Below are 21,532 nucleotides of genomic sequence, written 5' to 3'. Positions count from 1 at the left end.
GGGAGGGAACTCATTTTTATCTTTTTTTTTTTTTTAAGATTTTATTTATTTATTCATGAGAGACACACAGAGAGAGAGAGGCAGAGACACAGGCAGAGGGAGAAGCAGGCTCCATGCAGGGAGCCCGATGTGGGACTTGATCCCGGGACTCCAGGATCACGCCCTGAGCTGAAGGCAGGTGCTCAACCACTGAGCCACCCAGGTGTCCCTCATTTTTATCTTTATATAGTTCTACATTATTTGGTTTATTTACAGTGAGCTTGTATTATACCTATAAGTTTTTTTTTAAGTGGCTGAAGCTATTAAAAATTGAAAGAGACAAAAAAATGCATGTGGCAGACCACACACACACACACACACACACACACACACACAGGTGTGGAATATATGCTCTCTCATGATGACTTGCTATTCAGCGCCCCACAAGAAGTGGGTGTGATTTGGATGTACAGGGCTGGGTGAGGTGGCCAGGGAGGCAGTCCAGGAGGGTGGCGGGGGAAGGAGCTGGGGCTGAAGCTCCAGGAACCTGGATTCTTGCACAAGAGGCTTGTCTGCTGCCCCTGTAACCACTGGCAGATTCAGAAACTACTAGAAGGTGAAGAACTCTGCAGACCAGCAAGCCCAGAGGTAAGCAACTTTTTTGTAGAAGGGCAAACTTAGGAAAAGGCAACCTTTTGTAGAGGAGCAAATTCAAATTTAAACCTTAGTAACAAAGTTCAGTGGCTGCAAATTTTTTTTTTTTGATTGGATGGTGCAAATTAAAATGGGTTTATTAGCAAGTTATCTGGCTAGCTCAAATCACTTTCAGAAAAAAGTGTTGACAAAAATGCTTTTTTTTTTTTTGATTGGATGGTGCAAATTAAAATGGGTTTATTAGCAAGTTATCTGGCTAGCTCAAATCACTTTCAGAAAAAAGTGTTGACAAAAATTTAATCTTTATAAAACATTCACTTCTACACTTATTTGAGAAACTTTTTAATCTTTCATTCCTTATATCTGCATAAAGCTTTGGTTCATCAAAAGTGCATTCCTGTTTATATTTTCATTTCATCCTTGAAGAGCTCTCTCTTCTTATCATCATCTGAGACCCCCTAACTCATAAGTGATATGTGACCCTGGGCAAATCTCTCCCTCCCTATCTCATTTTCCTCATCCAGGTAGCTAGTTATGTGGCCAGGGACTACTGCACATGCTGGTCATCCTTAACAGCACTACTTGCAGCAATAATCACTGCTGTCCCTTACAGAGTGTGCAACATATAGGCAGTGTGCTCGAAAAATAACAGGCTCATGGTAAACACAGTTCTGGACCAACTGCAGAATAGACCCAAGGGTCAGAGAGGACTGCCCTTTCAGCTGAACTAAGAATATTCCAGGACTGCCACTGCAATGAAGTTTAGCACTCTTTCTCCCAAAATTTAAATGGGAGAGAAACATCTTTTCATGCTCAGGTACTTTGGGCTCAAGGGGTCTGCAGTATCTTCAAAACTATCTTCTCTCATGAGGATAAAGACATTATGGTAAAGAAGCATCATCCTTGGTTCATGCTCATCTTGATTCTGTGATGAGCTTTTTTTGAACCAATCACTTTCAGGTTCTTATCACAATGGCAAAGGTCAGGAGTAATAAGCTTTGAGCTAAGAATTAAAATGTCTAAATAAATTATCAAACTGAAATCAAGACACAGTCAATCCTTGCATCTTTGTTTTGCTTATGATCCAGGGCATTTTGGTAAAACCAACCGTTTTGTTCAACTATGGTAGAACAAATTCTAATAGAACAAATTCAAACAAAAAATGAGCAAGACCATTTGATGTATTAACATCTTTTGAATAGGTGGGACTTGGAAACGTAAAAAATATACAAGTTCAAAACATCAAGTGGCACATATTTTTGGAAATCAAGCCATATTCATTCCCATAATCTTCTGCCACATGTGCTTTTCTAATTAATTAAAGCTTATTGCCAATGGAACTAAAGCATGTAACAACTTTTTATCCTGTATTGACTGTTTCTGAGTCAAACTCCATAGTTGTCTCTCATGTCTACTTTCCGGAATGAATACAGGGAGGTCTTCCTAAAATAGTTCCATCCATCACCAAGGTTACAGAATACCATGCCCTAACATGCCCTTAAAAATGATCTTGTTTCCTTCATTTGTGGAAATCCATCAACAGTCTAGACTATTGGATCAGCATCCTAATGGTTAGTTCAATTAATTCATGCTCAAAAAGCAAACAGAATGGTATATGAAACATGCAGATCTGATCATGCCACTCCCTTACTTAAACCTTCCAATGGCTTCCAGTGATCTTATCAGGGCTTAGGAGGTCCGGTTTGATCATACTTTGCCAACCAACTGCATCATTCATGATTCTCTAGCCACAAAACAGAAATTGGACAGCACCCTTCCTCTCCCAAGTCTTGGTTCATGTTGTTCCATAAATTCCCACCTAAGCCCCCACATACTTTCCATAGACTTCCTCCCCAGCAAACACCTCTTCATCTTTTCAGCTGAAGTCAAGTCTCTTCACTTTAGCCTCCTAGACATCTCCTTCAAGCACTTATCACAGCTATAATTTAATGACGTTGTATGTGATGTATTTGTTTATTATATGTTCGCTCAGTGCTACCTTAAGATCCTTGAAAGCAGGGATAACCTGTTCTTCATTCATCTCCACAGCTAGTTTTGTGCCTAGCATAGAGCAGAGTTCAGTGAACATTTGTGAATCAATAAATGTTATTCTTGTATTATGATCTTCTAGAACAGAGGTTGGCAAATTTTTTCAGTTTGGGCCAGATGGTAAATATTTTAGGTTTCGTGAGCCACATTTGGAAAGGGCCAGATAATAAATATTTTAGGCTTTCTGGGCCACATGGTCTCTGCTGCAACTACTTAGTGCTGCCCCTGGAGCTTGAAAGCAGTCACAGAAAATGGATGTGCATGTATCCCAATAAAACCTTACTTATGAAAACTGATGGCAGCTGGATTGGCCCAAGGGCTGCCGTATGCTAACTCCTGTTCTTGAGCCTTCATTCTAACATGAAGATCTTCACTCCTTCACTAGTTTCTCCCTTGAAAAATAGTTTCATTTTATTTGAATTAAAATATAAAAAGAAAACACCAACCTCTTCCAGATGTTTGGTCTTCTGCAGAATCTGTTTGTTCAAGGAGATGACTTTTCGACGATGTAGTTGGGAGGTTCCTAATTTTTCTGGACTTTCTTCGGCTGACAGCTCAGACTGCTGTGGGAAACAGGGAGAGTAAGCCCAAAGGATTTAATTAGCCTACCTCAGTGTACATAAGACCGACCCATCCCTGCTCCACCTGGGCAGAGCACTACTCAGCAGCCTGTCACGACTAAGCCAGCGCAGCCATGGGGTCCTATGCAAAACTCATGTCCAGATAAAAGATTCTGACACAATGACTAAGATCCTTACAAACAGAACCTACATTCCTGGCAGACAGAACAGTGTGTGCAGAAGCAGACTAATATATAACTGTAGTTACATTAGTATCATATAGGCAATAGGCACCATCAAAGGGTTTTAAATAGAAGAATAACATGGTCATATCAATATTTTTGTAAGACCACTCTGGAGTGATCAAGAATGATGAAATGATTCACTTTCACTGAAGTACTATAAGTATATGATCAAAAAGTTTAACTGTCTGGAGCATTTATAATGAAAAGCAATGGCCTATTGACTTATTTCTCCCCATCTGTGGGTCCATTGCCTTTTAACCATTTCTTATTTCCTCTCTTTGGTGTTCACAGAGGATAGATTTGAGAAGGATGGAAGATGCTGACTGGCCAGTAGATTCCTGAACCGAATGTGAAGAGGGGAGGGAGAAAAAGGGTTGAGCAGGAAGCTGAGATCTGTCAGGACTCAAAGGGAGAGATTTCTGGGTAAATGCAGCAACAGCACTGAGAAACCATGCAAAAGAGGAGGTAGCTTGGTATGGACACTGAATACAAACATCAACCTCAAGACAAATTAAAAGGTCAATCTTATTCTAACAGGAGTCCTTTCAATACTTCTTAGATGATCACAAAAAAGCTTAGATGAGCGCTATTAAACAAATGCCCATTTCCACATTTCCATTTTTTACTGGAAGTAAAAAAATGTTTCAGACTAAGCACTGCCCAAATGCAACACAACTATTTGGATATTCAATTTTCCCTGCCTGTTTTAAAAGTGATCATAAGCTTGAAAGTCTGGAAGATTTGCCCAAGGGGAAAAGAGATGGGAAAGTAGGGAAGAGGAGAAATTGGATGGAATAGTCACCATTTATTTTGGTTAAGGATCTCCCTGAATAATTCAGCAGCACTACTAACAAATGATGAGTTTTTGCGGCTTAATGGTTCCAGAGGTGGGGAACAACCAGCAGGATACGGCTGCATAAAACAGTAAGGAACATTGCTTTCCATCTCCTGGACTGATGGGCCATAAAGGAACTAGAAAAACTAAGCATTTGGTATTGAACATATCTAGCCTTGAAACCTGGGACTTTAGAAAATGTCAACTAACGCACTCCAGCTTATCTGAATCTCTGGGAATTGGAGTTAATTTTTAAAAATACAATTAATTTGGTCATATTAAGATATCCACACCTGTAGTCTAGGGAGGGAGAACTGTTTCTGAAAATGATTTAAGTATAAAAAAAGAGGCATTGGAACGACCACTCCCTCTCAATTTCCAAATCACTTGTCAGAAACAGAATTATAATGAACTAATTATATCTCCTTACTTTTACGATGTCATGAATTATGCTATTAATTTGGCCATTTTGGCCTGCTATATATTTAATAGCTTTTTCTTACAGTTCATCTTCAGATTTGGGTTTTAACATACAACTCATTCCTGGACACTGATTTTCCAACATGTCTCTGGCATATCCTCAGTGCATTTAACTTAGCTGGTAGAATTACATAAGCCTTCTAGCTCATGATTTATTGACATTTGAAATAGAATTAATTCCCCATTCATTAGAAGTAACCCCAGGTTATGTCCCTGATATCAGGACTATCTTGAATATCCTGACCTCCTCCAACTTGCCGGTGTGGCTCTGGACCAGGCTTAGTTGTGGGCAGGCAGGCTCCAGGGGATCAGTGTCTCGCTAACCCTCCAGACTTCCTCCAGTCTGTCCGGGCAAGCACATACTCCTTCAGTGCTGTTCTGCACCTTTGACCTGGCTTGGATGGCGTCTCCAGTTTTCAGCAGGTTTTCCTGCTGATGAACTGCCTTTATGGCCAAGGTCCCAAGATAATGAAAAGTGCATTTGCCACCCAGCTTCTTCACCTACCTGACATACATACAACTTTGTTTTAAAATCAAGACCTCTGACTTCACTTCCAAGAATGCTTCTTGCAGGAAGATCAGTATCTATCTTGATATCTGGAAATAAGGTTTCCAGGCTGGTTGGCTATCTTTCTTTTTTTCTCTCTCTTTACAATCGTTCTATCTAGATTTAATTTTTAGCTACATGGTCCCTCAAGACCCTCACAAGGGCCTTAAAGGTCAAAATCTTTTTCACGATAATACTGTCATTTTTTTCATTCTCATTCTCTCATGATTATACAGTGTTTTCCAGATGTCCTATGTCATGTGATAATATCATTGCTTTGATGTTAATATATAAAGCATTTACCATTGTTCTTTGTAAAATTAATTAACATGCAAGCTATTGAGACCTCAGTAGTTTTTAAGAGTTCTTAAAGGGTCCTGAAACTAAAAATTTTGAGAACCACTACTTTAAAGTGCCTGGCTCACTTGGGAATCATATATTGGTGCCAACCACAGCCTTATTAGCAAGGAGCTCCAGTCAGTGGAGTGGGCCCACCTATCCCTTATATAACACTGAGAGAAGAAAGTTCTTTCTGATTCCACTCTTTTACTAGACAAGCAATTCAGAGAACCATACACAGAGAGAGAAAATACTTACAGTGCACAGAAAGAACCTTGAAGTCACTATACAAACTTACTGTATCTGTTATGATATATGCCCTGAGTAGACATGGGTTTTCAAAATCTTTTCTCTTATTTATAGGTAGCAATTCTCATTGCTAAGTGCAGTCCTTTAAATTTGAATCTGCAAAGCAGTAATGTACATTAATATCAGAACATTAAGTGCCATTTCCATATCTGACATTTCCATAGCCCAATTAAAATAATATGCACATGAACATGCCTATAGTTCATATGGATTTGTAGTTTCCTTTGTTTGCCTCTGAGTCTAGAGATGGTGCTATGCAAAGTGCTTTGTTTAAAAGGAAGTTATTTTTGTGCCGATATAATCGTTTATTCTAGAGCTGAACTGAAGAATCTTAACTAGTCAATGGAAAGCTGATAGCTCTATTTTTCAAACAGATTTTTTGTTAAGCAATCTGGAGATGAATAAAGGCAGAAACAGGTCTTTAGAGCATCTGGCATTCTGGTCACTAAGAGCTACAGTGAGAAGGAAATTAAAGATGACAAAGTTGGATCTGGAAGGACGAGACAAAGTTGGACAGATGGAGAACAGGAGAGGAAACTTTATAGTAAATTCTTGACATAAAAATAATTTAAATCCTTGGGGCATCTTAACTGATTTCTACCTAAAAAGTGCAGTATCTCTCAAGGAATGCCAATCATCTATAAATATTCCATTTGTGTTTACACTGGAGGGAGGGCTAAAGAACCAATCTAATTTTGTTCAACAATTGCAGATTAAGAACGTGCTTTCAAAACCACAGTGTGGATTAAGACGACTTCTAGTGCAGATTCAATGTTTCCTAATAATTGACAGATATTCACAACTTCCACTGTTAGGGGAACCAGATTTAAATGTCATTCAATAATATTAGTCTGGTTCAAAATAGTAAATTCCCAAGAGAAACAAAAAATGATTACTTTAGCTAAAACTATATACTTTTATAATGAAAGAGACCCCAAAGGTTATCCACATATCAACCTTCTTCCTAAAATAGGAATCTCTCCTATATTACCTCTCCCCCCTCCACTAAACTATGGTCTCAAAGCTGTCAGTAAGAAAGATCCCTATCTCATGATATAGTTCTCTGTCCTGAACAGATGGACTTCAGTTTCTGGCACCTTGATGAACCCTTCTTTGAAAGCAAATAAACAGGTAATCTGTTAATTAATTGTGTGCATGAAGGAGGCAGGGGTAGGGGAGAGGAAGAGGGAGAGAGAATCTCAAGTAGACACCCCACTGAGTGCAGAGCATGACATGGGGCTCAATATCACAACCCTGAAATCATGACCTGAGCTGAAATCAAGAGTCAGACACTTAATCGACTGAGTCACCCAAGCATCCCCAAATATTTATTTTTTAAAAAGCAGACACCATTTTCTTCTTCTTCTTCCTCTTCTTCTTCTTTCTTCTTCTTCTTTCTTCTTCTTCTTCTTCTTCTTCTTCTTCTTCTTCTTCTTCTTCTTCTTCTTCTTTCTTCTTTCTTCTTCTTCTTCTTTTTTTTTTTTTTTTTTGCTGTTACTGTGTTAGTGCATCAGTCCCTCAGGTTTTAAAAAATTCTGGATATTTTAGAAACCTCACATATTTTGCATTATTCTCTCCAGATGTATAGTGTTCCTTAATTTCTAAATTCATATTCCAGTTTTAAATCTATCTCACCTTTCTTTGCTTACTTCAATTAGCCCTTACTCAGATCCTATTATGTGTGAGGCACAATGGTAGGCAGTGAGGACATAGAAAAAGACACAGACCTTACCTCTGGACCTCTACAGACTAGTCAGGTAAAACTGACTCATTCACAAATAAAAGTGTTATCCTCTACATTCTCTCCAAGCCTAAATTGTGCCACAGAGAGAATTTTGAAAACTCTTCTTATTCCTTCTTCTATCTTCCTTCCCTTTTTCCTCCCTTCAACAAATGTTGATGAAAAGTCTATTATGTTAGACACTGGGGATGTACAATGACCCCAGCCCTCACTGAGAGCAGACATCCTAGTCCTGGGAGACCAGTTCAGGCAAATGAAATAGAGCGTGGTCCACAGTGCTCAGAAGGAGACTACCAGGAGTCGAGCCACATGACATCACAGAAGAGCCCTTCTTATTCTTAGGAAGAAAAGTCACCCTTCCTGGCCACTGGGTGAGTCCCTGCACAATCTTGTAGTCACTTGTCAGCCTTCAGTGAGCATTTATTATGCATTAGGCAACAAAGATACAGAGATGAAAGATGAAATCTTGGCCCTCCAGACATTTACAGATTTAGGGTATGATTTGTCTAATACTTGTGACTGTGTGTGAAGAAATGCATTCCAGAAAGAAGGAGTATAAAAATTCACTCCTGGAAAAAAAACAAAACCCTTTTTCCTATCTGTGGTCATAGCAGATTCCCAAGAGGGCAACTCCTCCTTTGTCCTGATTTTTTTTCCTAGCTCCACATGCTAATGTGGTAAGAATACTTTTCTGCGGTGAGTCACTGATGGGATTAGAAACACTCATATCTACATGGATTAGCAATCCTGCTGGTTCTACTTCAGGCCTGATTCTTCTAACAAAGTAGTCAGTGTTTCCCAGTTGCTAAGGTTCCCATGATCTCCTAATCTCAGCAAGGTCCCTGGAATGTGGTATCTTTCCTCAGTCCCCCCTTAAATTATTCCTTTCCATTTCACTTCAACTGGGTATATTTTTAAGAAGTCATTTGTTCAGCCTATTTATTATCAGGAGAAGTTCAATTATTAACTTCATATATACAACCACTTTGCTTTGGGCACATACTGACACTTCAAATAACAACACAAACCAAGTAGCAACTGGTATCCATTTGAGATCAGACAGATTTTATTATTCTGTAATTTGTTTTTATGGGTCGACTGACCCCTAACTAGGAGCTCCTGGAGGCAGCCTCTACATCTTCCTCCTGGCTCTGCCCTGCTCCCCACATCTGATGCTGCCTAGGACACAGTGTGAGCTCAACAGGTATTTGTTGCAAGAGGAAATCTCTCCATCTAGAAGCTCAACTCTATCAGTTCTCTGGCAGAAAAGAAGTCAGGCTGAAGACTTAAATATCTCCAAAATGATACCATTTTTTAAAGATCTTATTTATTCATGAGACCAGGGAGAGAGGCAGAGACACAAGCAGAGGGAGAAGCAGGCTCCATGCAGGGAGACCAACATGGGACTTGATCCCAGGTCTCCAGGATCACATCCCAGGCTGAAGGCGACGCTAAACTGCTGAGCCACCCAGGCGCCCTTGATACCAATTTTCTTTATAAATGTTTGAAAAAGCTAACTGGAATAGCCCTAATTGGAAATATAAAACTAGGGTAGAGAAATAACAACACAAAGACTGTTACCACAAGAGGGTGTATGACACATTAACAACTGAGTCTTTTGGGTCAATCTCATCCAATCTAGTTAGACAAATTCCCTGAGTGAAAGCTGGCCATTGTGTGTGCCCAGCATCCTTTGATTTATAACAGCTCCTGTGGGGGACCACTATCACTTATTCTTTCTTATTCCAGATGGGATGCCAATCAAGAGGCTGGCCACCGCCTGGCCAGAACAATTGGCCCACAGAGGAATATGTGACCAAGCCATGCCAAACAGAGAGATCATCCTTAGGACTTTACACACAGAAGGGGAGAGGGTGTGAGAAGACTGATAGGCCAGGTGACAACAGAGAGAGAGACAGAGTGAAGCAAGCGCAGAGAGATGACCGACACAAGGCTGTTTAAGTCCCTGGGACTCTCACAATCATGGACCTCCTAGTATGGCAGCTGATAAAAACTCCCTTTTGCTTATCCCATTCTGAGAAGCTTCTATCATTTGCAAACAAAAGGCTCCTACATGGCATACTGTCCAGGTTAGCAAGTGGCAGAACTTAAGAGGTAGCTTTCTTTCTTTGCTGGTTGCATCATAGTGGATATAAATTATCATGGTAGAGAGGGACAAAATCTACTCTCATCACATGTGGTTGTTGTTTCTCTATGTGCATTCTCTAGAGACTTTCTTTCCTTTGTGTTTTGTATGTGCTTCCCTGACCATATACCCTGGCCATTACTTCTTTTTGGCTACACCCAGCTCTAATTACCTGAGCTCCTCCACTCCCCCAACTGCTTCCCACATGGCCCCCCACCCCACCGTGCTACAAAAAGATACAATTTCAAGACAGTCTGTACTTCGGATTAACTGCCAGATAATGGTCCTCAGAATCAAAAAGTTCAGAAGCAATGGTGCCAGAATTTCTTAATTGCTGGAATGGAAAATTTCCAAAAGCTATTAAGAAAAAAAAAATTCCTTCCACAAATAAGTCCTTTGATGGCTGAAATTCATCAAGAAGTTGACAGTCTAAGGAGTTATAGGAGATTATTTTCCAGTGATATGAAAAACAACACATGCACACACCTCAAACAGAAACTTCCATAGCTTCCATAGCTATATGATTGTGTGTGAGTGCCTGGGCCACAGTATTTTCATTTTACTTATTTCTGTAGCTAGTTCCCAACATGACCTGGTTTCTTCTCTCTACCTAGCCCACAGTAGGCAGCTGTATGGTAAAAGAATCTAAAAGGGCTTTGTCGCTGCAAGCCTGGAAGGCAGACACTAAGGATGGCATAGGAGGCCTTCCCTGCTTTGCCCTACAGACACTCTACCTTGCCAAGGAGATAGGTTTCAAAGTCAGACAATCTAGGTATGTAAACCTAGAACTTCTTAGCTACGTGATACTGGACAAGTTATTGAACCACCCTGATCTTTAGTATCTTCATCTGCAAAATGGATATAATATCACATGCTTACATATTGAGCACCAACACTGACTGCCAGGTCCTTGGCAAGCCCCTGAGGTTACAAAGAGAAGTAAAATGTGGTCCATGTACATGTAAACAAGTAGGTTCAACTGTACATGAGTAAGTATAATGATGAAGGAGGCAGAGGATTATAGTAAGGAGGGGACACACGGCTCTGAGAATTAATGAAATAATTCTAGTACAGAGGAGATAGATTCTTTGGATTCCCTAAGACAGAGCTGTGCCTCTAAATTTACAAAATGTTCTAAGATTCTGTCTCAGGGAGATGTTGACCAAGGAATGATTTAGCTGGCTGTCAAGTAATAGTGGCTGAAATGGTACACGGTTGGTTAGTATGTGGGTGGCATTAAGGGAGAGTCCCTTCTTGCCCTTCTAGGGACCTGGCATCTTCCCTGGCTCAGCTTCCTTCCCTTTCTTCTGGCTCAAGCTAGTGGGGGATAGTAGAGCAGAAGTGGGTTTTGGACAGTCAGGCTTTTTAAGTGTTCTGCAAATCACAGTCATAGACTCTCCTTCCCTATGCAAATGCAATGAGCATATTAGACATCAACACCAAAAAGCACAGTGGTGTCTCATCTAGCACATTCTGGGAAGGGCGTTACCCTTCAGGGAAAAACAGGGAGATGGCGCTCCTTGGCCGAGAGCCTACATGAACTCATGAATTATATATCTGGGAGCTTCTTCACATTCCTCTTCCCTGCTGCTTTACAGGAACTATATTCAATTGAGTTACATATCTCAGAGACTTGCTTTGAAACATATGGATTATTTATCATGTTATGCTGTTATAAGAACTTGTGAACTTTACAAATCAAAGAGAAGCCTGCACATGTGTTTTACCACATTTTTATATCCCAATGCTTGTCAACTCTCCAACTTGTACCAGGCAGGCTGTTCAATTCACTCCCCGGTCACAAAATCATTTTCATTCTTTCATCCTTCCAAAACTATCTTGTCCCTTTTCTTCACTAAGCAAAAATCCATCCTGCTCAAAGCCTAATTTGGGTTTCTTTCAAGTTTCTCTGATGGCTTCCCTTTTGGGCATCCCTCAATCCCATCTGCACTTCTAAGGAGTTCATTTATAAAATCCTGAAGGTAAGGGTATGGATTTTGGATAAACTACCAGTGCCTGGGATTAGCCCAATTTATGGCAGTAAGATTAAGTGAAAAACACATACATCATGGTGGACAACCCTACGAAAACACCAACCTCTCTGCCTCCTGGGGTTCAGGCCTTTGTGTAAGCCCCTCCCCTGAATGGGGGTAGGACCTGTGACTTGCTTCTAACCAAGAGAATACAGCAAAGTTATGGGATATATGTGAGTACAGGTACATGGCTACGTTACATAAAACTGTGATGTCTAGCCTATGAGGAGGTGCTAGATGCACTTTGATGAAACGAGTGACAAAGTTGGGGAAGGCTACAAGTCAGCAAGGAATGAGGGCAACTTCCAGCTGGCAGCCAGCAAGAGCTGAGTACTTCAGCCAACAGGAAATGAATGCTGCCAACAAACACATGGGCTTAGAAGTGGATCCTGCCCAGGTGAGCCTCAGAGAAGACAGCAGCCCTGGGTAGCACCTTCACTGTAATCTTGTGAGAGTCCTAGACAAGGAACCCTGCTAAGCTGTGCTCAACTGCTGACCCACAGAGACTGTGAGATAATAAATGTGTGCTGTTTTAAGCTACGACCTTTGTAGTAATACTGCTATGAAGCAATAGATAACTAAATATACAAACAAAGAGAAAAAAGTAAAGCAGTCTCTGGCATTGAGAGCCAACCTGGCATTCTCAGCAAGGCCCTGATATTGCTGGGAGCTGCCCTGCACATACTGGGTTCTGATGTTAAAAAAAGATAATTCCAAAGAATGTCAACATCACACAAGGTCTTGAAGATGAAGGCAAAAACATGACCCCTCTGTAATCATGTCTGAATACAGATAAAACCTAATCATTCTTCAAATTACCAAAATGACCAAACATCCCCCTATACAGGCTAATATGAGTATACAGCTTTAAACTTGATTCATTACCCCATCTTTTATAATTTTTCCTCCTATCTTATAAAATTTATTTAGACACTCATTTATAATAGAATTCCCCTTCCTTAAAACATTCTGTTCACAGAACAAAGCCCTACTTTCTTGGTCCTTCCCTCAAATCACCTAAAACAAGCCCAAATTCTGTAGTAAGTCTTTTTTTAATACCTCCTTACTAAGATGCCGTATGGCTCCTCACTGGTGAGTAGCCTCCCCCACTAGCACCAGCAATAAACCCAAATGTTCAACTATAGTGTTTTCCATGTGGTCTCTGGTGGTAGGCCACTGGCAAAACAAGAGTAAACAATAAAGCAAACAACAACTACAACAAAGTTAAATATAACTTCATCACGGAATTTGCACAAAATTAGGAGTAAAACCAAGAAAATAAGAAAGAGTCCATATACAGTTTAAATTAGATAAAAACCACAAAAATACAATAAGCTATCTCCATGTGAGTATAAAGAAATTATTAATAAATAGTATTAGGGTAGTGGATAGGAGGAGGAAAATTAGCATGGATCCCATTTTAGATTAAATAAAAGTGAATTCCACATAAATTAAAGAATTACACATAATCAGGAAAAGATGAGCTGAAATATAATGGATTATTTTATTGGATCCATGGAAAAATGATAACCCTGTCATCTGCAAACAATAACAAAAAGATACACTGATTTAGGTATAAATTCCTTATTTATAATGAAAAGCAATACAAAAATAATGGCCAAGAAATACTTCGTGAAGAAATATATAAATCTAGAATATAGACTATATTCAAATTTTCAAGAAAAACACCACATATCCAAAAGAAATGAGTACAAGGAATAACAGATAATTTATACAATAGAAAATAGAGCAAACAAAAATATGGAACCATGGTCCATCCTCTCGGGTGCCATTTTATAGCTACTAAAGTAGCAAGTTAGACAAATGAACATTGGAAATGTAGAGCCATGGTGAAGTCCTTTCATCACTGACAGTATTTTATGTTGTTACAACTTATTTGTAAAGCAACAAAGAGTCATAATCCAACATCCAACTCCTAGTAAACCTTTTAGCAGAAACTATCTGCTCAGTTTACAAGAGCATTATCCACAACGGCAAACACAACTTAAAAGTCTAACAATAGAAAAATGTTTGATGAATTGGGCTGTATTAACACATGGATTATCTAGTATTCAAATAACTGCAAAGGCTAGAAGCATGGAAAATGTTCAGAATTTGATGAGACAAAAACGAAAAAAAATGCAGACTATAAAAAAGTAAATGAAAGTGACCATTAGCTGAATAGCTATCATGTGCCAGGCACTGTTGGAGGCATTTAGTCATATTTCACCCCAATGTTTTAAGCAAAGTAATGTTATTATCACTTTATAGAGGGACATACGAGGACAAAGAGGGATTAAGCAAATTGGTCAAGATCATATAGCTGGAAAGTAGAGGAGACAGATATGAATCAAGATATAACTTCATACACTGTCTTTTTAACTATATCACCCTTCCTCTTTCAGACATACTTGATGGCTGCAACTAGGAACAACCATGGATATGTGGGACTAACCCTGGAAGGTAATATGCAAATGAGATGATTGTAACATGGGAATAGGATTAAAGGCAATTTAATTCTAAAAATCATCACGTTTAATGCTTTAAGATATACATATATGATGCAAATAGCACAATCAAGCAGTAAATTCTGGACCTCTAATTCTCCGTAAGAAGTTTAATTATATATGTCCTTGGAAAGAGATCCATCCAAAACTACTTCTAATGTCACTCTTTTCTGGCAGAATGGGATGTAGGTAGAGAGCATAGCTGCTGGTACTGGGTATAGATCACTGTAAGAGGGTAAGGAGAGGAAAGTTCAGGGGATAAGAGACCCAGAAGGAAACGTGGACATGCAAAGCTAACTGGGGAGAGAGGTAAACTTGAGGAATCCCAGGCAAGGAGGGGCATACTACCAACAAAGGAGAGTCGGCCTGCTTGTTTTCCCCTTAAAATAATCTGAGCTCCTATCTGCCCAAGGGGGGTGAAGACAAAAGTCAGGGCCCGCACTGTGAGTGCATCTTCTAGTTGTCTTTAAAAAACAAACTGGATTTAGCAATGTTGTAGGGAAATGTAAGGGCAAATATAGACACTCTTGCCATCCATGTGTGTCAGACCTCACAAGAAACTTTCTTGTTGGGGCGCTGAATGAATCATTCTCCTCATCTACATTTTCAAGGCTTTTAAGCTGATTTGTAACTTCAAGAATTACCTAAGTCCTTTTTCCGATCAAATCTCAGAGGACACTTTGACCACTGTCACCTTGCCTGGGTGGCAAACTGAAACAGAGGACACTTTGTTTTTTGTTTTTTTTTGACACTTTGGATTTTATGCAAGTTGGACTAGAAAACTTGTACTCAGAAGCACTGACTGGTAGGGGGGGTAGGAGAAACATGAGAATCGCAGTCCTAGACATTCTAAGCCATTTTATTCACTGTGTTACTCAAAAGACCCCTCACTTTGTGGGAGGTGACCACCTGCTGTGTTTACAGTAGGTCATAACTCTCAGTTCCAGGAGATATCCCTTCCCCAAGTACATCATCTGTGCAAAATCACTTCAGAAGAATATTGCACGGAGGGTCGGAGCAGAACTAATTTGTCGTCAAGGCTTCAGAGACAGGGAAAGCAAAGCTAGATGCTTCAACAGACATCAACGTTTTAGGGGATGGACTGAGTATGGCCAGGAAAGGAAGGATGTGAAACAATGCCCTGTAAATCTGATTTTACTGATACTACATCTCAGCTGGACCAGAATCAGTTATGTGCAAAATGATTAATCACTGTCTCCCTGAAATAGTCAAGGTCCTGCTGCCCATTCTTAGAATAGAAAAAAATCTAACACTGAAATATGACTTTTAGGCTTTAGTTCATTCTATACCCTTTTAATAAAGTGGGACAAAAAATTTTGCCTTGGGCTTGGCTGAGTTATGGGGTTTGTCTCCTAAGTGCAAAGCTTATTCCTCGACCCAATCACTGAAGTGAGCCCGAGTTATAAGAAGCTTGGTAGAGAAGGAAAAATGCCTGTGCTATACCTCAGACATCGATTTATCAGATGCGATAATCGCTCTGAGAGACAGGTTTTCTTTTTATATGTATAGAAAAATAGGCACTGTAGAAGAAAATTAACCAAGCTAACGGGCAAATGCTGACGGCTTTGCATGGCATGCATGGTTTCAGTGACAAATGTCATTGGTGAATTACAACTTAACTCCTTCAATGCTTCGAGAGGGTGTAGGGACACAGAACAAATCCCTAGGGCATGACCTGAGGCAAAAGCTCCCGCTGGGCCCCCATGTACCTTCTCTGCATACTCGGACACAATCTGCTTGATCTCAGCAGAGCAGAGTCCCACGATCTGGCCCACGGAGCTGGCGGTGAGGCGGCTCTGCAATCACAGGGAGAGGGGGTTCTTAAGGCCATGCCTTGTCTTTCACAGAACTGGAAAATCTGAATGCTCGAAGTAGTATAGCAAAAACAACAGTCTTGGGAGGGAAAGACTCTAGCTTTTGTTTAGGGTATTCAACGGCAAGGAAAGTGGAAAACAAGCCTTGGGACAAATGTTAAGCCACCTCTCTACCTCCTGAGTCATTCGGATCATTGTGCCAGATTCTTCCTGGTCCCTGGATACCCCTGGGAAGTCATTCTTTACTCCAAATACCCCATCTCAGGGTCTCTTCCTGAGGGTCACTACAGAGCCTACAGGGAACCTAACGGCTGAGGACTCAGGAAAAAGAAGTACAAATGGGAGAGGAGTGGGAATCTTAGAACTTTCCAAATACCTCTTTACTGCCACCAGCCTTTCCTGCCCTAAAAAGGAGGGATCCTTTCAAAGCCCTTGGTTAATAAACCTCTTGGACAGGCCTTGAGCTTTGGAAAGACCAATGATAAATGCAGTATTCTACTTCCTACCTAGATAGCGTGGGAGGGAAACAGAAGGCAAGGGCTCGTCTGGCAAGGGTGGTTATAGGAGAGGCAGGGCTGGCAAGGCTCCTCTACAGAGGCCCTTGTGATGCTGTCCCAACAGGGACATCCCTCTCTCACATATGGACAGCAACACTACGCATTAGTAAAACAGTGTCCTAAGAGAAAAACCCCAAGGAAACAGGAAATACTGAGTGCTAAAAAGAGAGGGCTCTGAAGAAGGTAGTCCTTCTGGGGGTTAGCCCCCCACTGAGCAGCTCAGGGAGGTTCCACATCCCCACCTCCACACATACACACCCCAACACAGTCCCCCTTACCTCTTCATTCACCATGGCGGTCATCTTGGTCATCAGTGACTGAATACGCTGCTGGAAGAGGAACGGGGAGAGGTAACAGTGAGTGGACCCCAGTTCTAAGGCTTCCGTGATGTCTCTACATAAGACCTTTGCGGTGCAATCCAAGGGTTGTTTACTTGCTCTTTCATCATGAGCCTCATGGGGTGGGTGGTGGTGGGAAGGTGAGAAAAGTAAACTGAAAGGGAATGAGAGGCCAGCTAACAGCAGTTGGGGGTGGAAGGCAGCTGGCCATTTTGCAAAGCTGGCGATGAAAGGGCAATCCTCCCCAGATGACAGAAACAGAAGCCTCAGGGGACCTATGTGGGTTACACACCTCTTCAGCAGCTTGAAGCTCATCCTCCTCATGGGCATCAGCTTTTTCCGAAGCTGAGAGTCCTGTGGGAAGTGCTGTCTTCTTGTCCTCGGCCTGGAAAGGAAGATGCAAAAATAGCTGGGCACTGGAGAAGAAGACTCTAGAGAAAGGACAATGCAAAGGGGCACGAATCTGTGAAATGCAATACACAAACTGGGAGAGATGAACCGGTTCCCTGACAAAGAGTGGGAAATCCAGAGACCTGAGCTTCCATTCCAACCACAGATGGAGCAGGTTGAGCTCCAGGCCTTACCCCATGTCTAGCTCCATTCCTACTCTGCTTGCTGATTAAATTCCTATCAGGTCACACACATTTGCCAGACTTGCCCTTTGAGGGGCTCCTCTCTGCTTTAATGCCTTCAAGAGCAAATCACTTTCTGACAGAGTGTTTTTTTTCTTCAAACTGCCAGTTGAGACCCATGGGTGGGACATCAGTAAAAAGTGTTTACCTGCAAGTACTTTAGCAGGTATGACCAGCATCTATAGAAATTAAACAAGAAGAACAGGACACATCAGAGCACATTACATGTAGTAAAGGATTAAGTACTGCTTTGTGAAACTTTTATTTTGGAGGTGTCTCTCTGTGTGTGTACTAAATCATGACGAAAAACAGAATTCTTCCTGCCAAGAGTGGTCAACATAGTTTAAAAACCACTGGCCTGAAGGATAAAAATCTGAACTGTTTCACCTGGTGATCAAGCTTTATACTCTGGACCCAGCCAGCATCCACTACCATACCACACCACACTCAAGACACCTAGATTAAATAAATGCTGTTCCTCAAACATGCACTGGAAGTCTAATGTGCCTGGTGTTAATTCCAGCTCTGTCTGCCACCAGCTGGTTGATGTCAGGCTTACTTTCTCTGGATATCAGGGTTTTCTTGGGTTGAAAAAGAGAACTGGTGGTCTCAGATACCCTTCGCAGACCATCTCAACTCTAGGATGCTTTTCTAAAACACGCCTATAATTGATCCCAGGGAACACTGTAAGTGCCTAACTGCTGGGTGTACAGGTAACCTCTGCTTTGGAAAGTTTCTGTTAGGTGACATTGTTTCACAGAAGATCTAGATTTGTACCTGTTGCTGTTGACCAAAAGAAACTTAAAAAGGATTTTCACTTTTACAAAAAAGGGTGAAAGCGAAAACAGTTTTCAGTGTGTGTTTAGCTGGGAGCCATTATAGAAGGAGCATGGCCCCTGGCAGTGACAGTGGGCTGCTGCGCCTCTTTCCCAGGAACGACACTCAGCATCTCAGCATCAAGCTGCCAAAGCTTAGAACTGTATCTGCGCATCTGTGCGTTACTACAATTTGTGTGTCTGTTAGCAAGGTATAGACAGAAAAGCCTAAGAGTGTCTAGGCTTTTTTGGGTCTAGGAAAGCTCAAAAATTTTTTCATATAAATTCATGGCAACTGCTTCTTTGCTTTACATTATTTTAACTTATAAAAGGCATCAGAAGTACACTCTACTTTGGGATAGTGGAAGAAACCTGTATCCATGGGGGATAAGACAAGCCCAAAGTGAATACTATTTGATGGGCATCGCATGACTTTTCCAATCATAGCTAATGCACCCAATACCCATATGTACAGACATTCTTTTCAGACTAAATTATGTATCAAACTGAATGTACACATAAAATTCTTATTATGTATTAGATGCTACCTGACACACTCAAATCCAGAGAACACTTTGCTTTGGGGGAAATGGCCATTTAGTTAAGAATAAAAATATGACTGTGGAAAAATTAAGTAATAAGAAAACCAAAAAAGAAGTTATCATAATCACTAGATGACTGATTGCTAATGAACTGCTACTATCAATGTTAAAATAGCTAATGCTATTAGTTATCTCTTGTGTGATGGGTCATTCCTAGTCCTTTACATCTCAGTCTTCATAACAACACTGTGAGGCAGTACAATTACTGCCTTTATCTTACAGATGTTGTGGACTAAGGCATGACGATTAAGTCCATGGTCTGAAGTCACAGAGTGAGGGGATTTGAAACCAGCCAGTCTGGCCTCAGAATACACGCTCCTAGTCACTATCTGTGCCCTCTACTGACTGAGACAATAACTACCCCATAAAGCAGAGGGAGGCTGGGAGCCACAGCAGTCTTCCAGGAAGGACTGAAGGATGGTGGTTCTGGACAGAGGAAGGGGGTGGGGCAGGAGGGAGCAAAGGGAGTAAGTGTCCCACACAAGAGACTCTAGGCATCTCATGGGGAGTGAAGAAAAAAAAAGGTACCCACAGATCTCAAACTATAGGACTCTACTTTTTAAGAGGCCACTGACAACTTTAGTTAGCATTTTATTATTTAAAAGCACAGGCTTTGATGGTACACAGACCTGGGTTCAGATCCTTATTGTGACACTTTAGGGGCTTGTGTGGTCTTGGACAAATCCTGGAGCCTCTCTGAGCCTTACAGCTTTCTGACCTTAGATTTTCTGAAAAAAGGTAGTAAGTATTTTCCTCATAGAGTTATTCAGGGAAGTAAGTGAAAAAAATACATGCAGAGTCCTGAACAAAGCGCCTGAGACACAGCAAGGATTTGGGATGATACAATGCACATGACTGCCCTACAGCTGACAATTAAGGATCATTAAGAAATATATAAAATAAGTAAAATTTGAGACTGCTCTGTAAAGTCAGAAACCCCATCTTGACTTACCTGATTTTTCCATACTAGGTTATCTTAGGGCAGGCTTGCAATATATGGCTGTGCTCTGCATCACTGCCAGCACCTTGCTCATACCTGTCTAAGGTGTCTCTCTCATGGTGTGGGGGGAGGTGCTGAGGGCCCTGAAGTTCATCTTCATACCTCTGGGGTTAGGAGAGCCTGTGGGACTGCCCCCGGAGCCATGACTTCCAATTACCCTTCACTTCCAGCCTTTCCTTGAGCCTGCTGCTTCAGCTCCCTGGCCCACAAAGGTGGCAGGCTGCAGATTTGAGGCGGGAGATGCAGTTGCCCAAAACAGCTGCCACATCCCCACTGCCCCGGGGTTGCCCAGGGACTGGAGCCTGGGGTGCCACAGTGCTGCCACCCTACTCTTGCTAACGCAGGTGGCCGGCCAGCTAGTCAGGGTTGGACAGAGGCAAAGGGGAAGGGCACTTCCATCTCTCAATGTTCTCTCCCATTATCTAGGCTTTTCTTACCTTCTCTGTTTTGTTCTGGCGGCTAAATCCATATCTCCTGCAGGCCACAAAAAAGGGGAGTTCGATTACTATTCAAAAGTCACACAAATTTGGTCAAACTATTTTGGTTGGATTTTTATATGAGAAGTGCCGAAGAAAATTTAGGCCATATGGTAACTGGAGAAAATGTTTTAAGTGCCTGAACCACAAACATATTCCACTGTTTTTCAATAAAGGGCCAGCCATTCTATTTGCCATATGAATACTACAAATGGGAACTCTCAGAGGGTACAGAGTGCAATATTCTCTTTAAGTGCAACCATTACTCTTGGAATCAGGAGCTGCATTTCAGATCTAAAGTTTAGGCTAAAAGCCTTAAAACTTTCTGTATAAACAAATGTGAATGTGTTTGTTTGGGCTCAGGATGCTCTCTAATGTCTATGTTCAGAATCTGGAGTCTGGCCCATTTTTCATTCTCAAACACAGCCCAAGCACAATGCCAACAATGTTATGTTGTTCACTTCAGGCAACTTTAAACTTGATGAAACTCACAAATGCACTTTAATTTAAATTAGTTTTAGATTCTCTCTTTTTTTTTTTTTAAAAGCAAGTATAACAATGCAAAAACCATTCAACCTAAAACAAAAAGCATTATGCAAAGCACCCTAGCTCACTTACCTTCAAATAGTTCATAAAGAGTTAAAGTTACATGCAGCCATTTAAGAAAAGCAAATTAAAGACTCCTCCTCACCCCTCACTCATGCCATGCCTCACTAGCTGGGTCAGTGCACTGGCCTCTGGCCTCAAAGCACTCTCACCCCTTGTTTCACTCCCTATCCAGCTTTCTAGTGACCTCGTCTGCAAGAGTCCATGGCAGTCTTCTTCCCTCCCGGGCACCTTCATTAGGGTTTCC

The 21,532-nt window shown here is 41.1% G+C and overlaps 1 protein-coding gene across 10 annotated transcripts in view; it reads right to left on the bottom strand.

Annotated features, from left to right (window-relative positions):
- CCDC93 (CCC complex scaffolding subunit CCDC93) overlaps window positions 1-21,532 on the bottom strand; it is a 90,939-nt gene that overhangs the window by 31,368 nt on the left and 38,039 nt on the right. For 4 of the 10 annotated variants that reach the window (XR_012013132.1, XR_012013135.1, XM_072788941.1 and 1 more), the window contains 5 exons: window positions 20,641-20,677; window positions 17,447-17,539; window positions 17,095-17,145; window positions 16,155-16,241; window positions 3,129-3,245 (listed from right to left, as the gene is read on the bottom strand). Coding sequence is in view for 4 of the 10 variants with exons in the window: in XM_072788941.1 (XP_072645042.1) it covers window positions 3,129-3,245; window positions 16,155-16,241; window positions 17,095-17,145; window positions 17,447-17,539; window positions 20,641-20,677 (385 nt within the window). In the remaining 6 variants the exon portion in view is untranslated. The remainder of the gene's footprint in view (window positions 1-3,128; window positions 3,246-16,154; window positions 16,242-17,094; window positions 17,146-17,446; window positions 17,540-20,640; window positions 20,678-21,532) is intronic. The other 6 variants (XR_012013134.1, XR_012013137.1, XM_072788942.1 and 3 more) reach the window with 2 other exon arrangements.

This window comes from Canis lupus, chromosome 20 (assembly GCF_048164855.1).
Source record: "Canis lupus baileyi chromosome 20, mCanLup2.hap1, whole genome shotgun sequence".
Taxonomy (NCBI): domain Eukaryota; kingdom Metazoa; phylum Chordata; class Mammalia; order Carnivora; family Canidae; genus Canis; species Canis lupus.
This window is presented reverse-complemented; position numbering and strand designations above follow the sequence as displayed.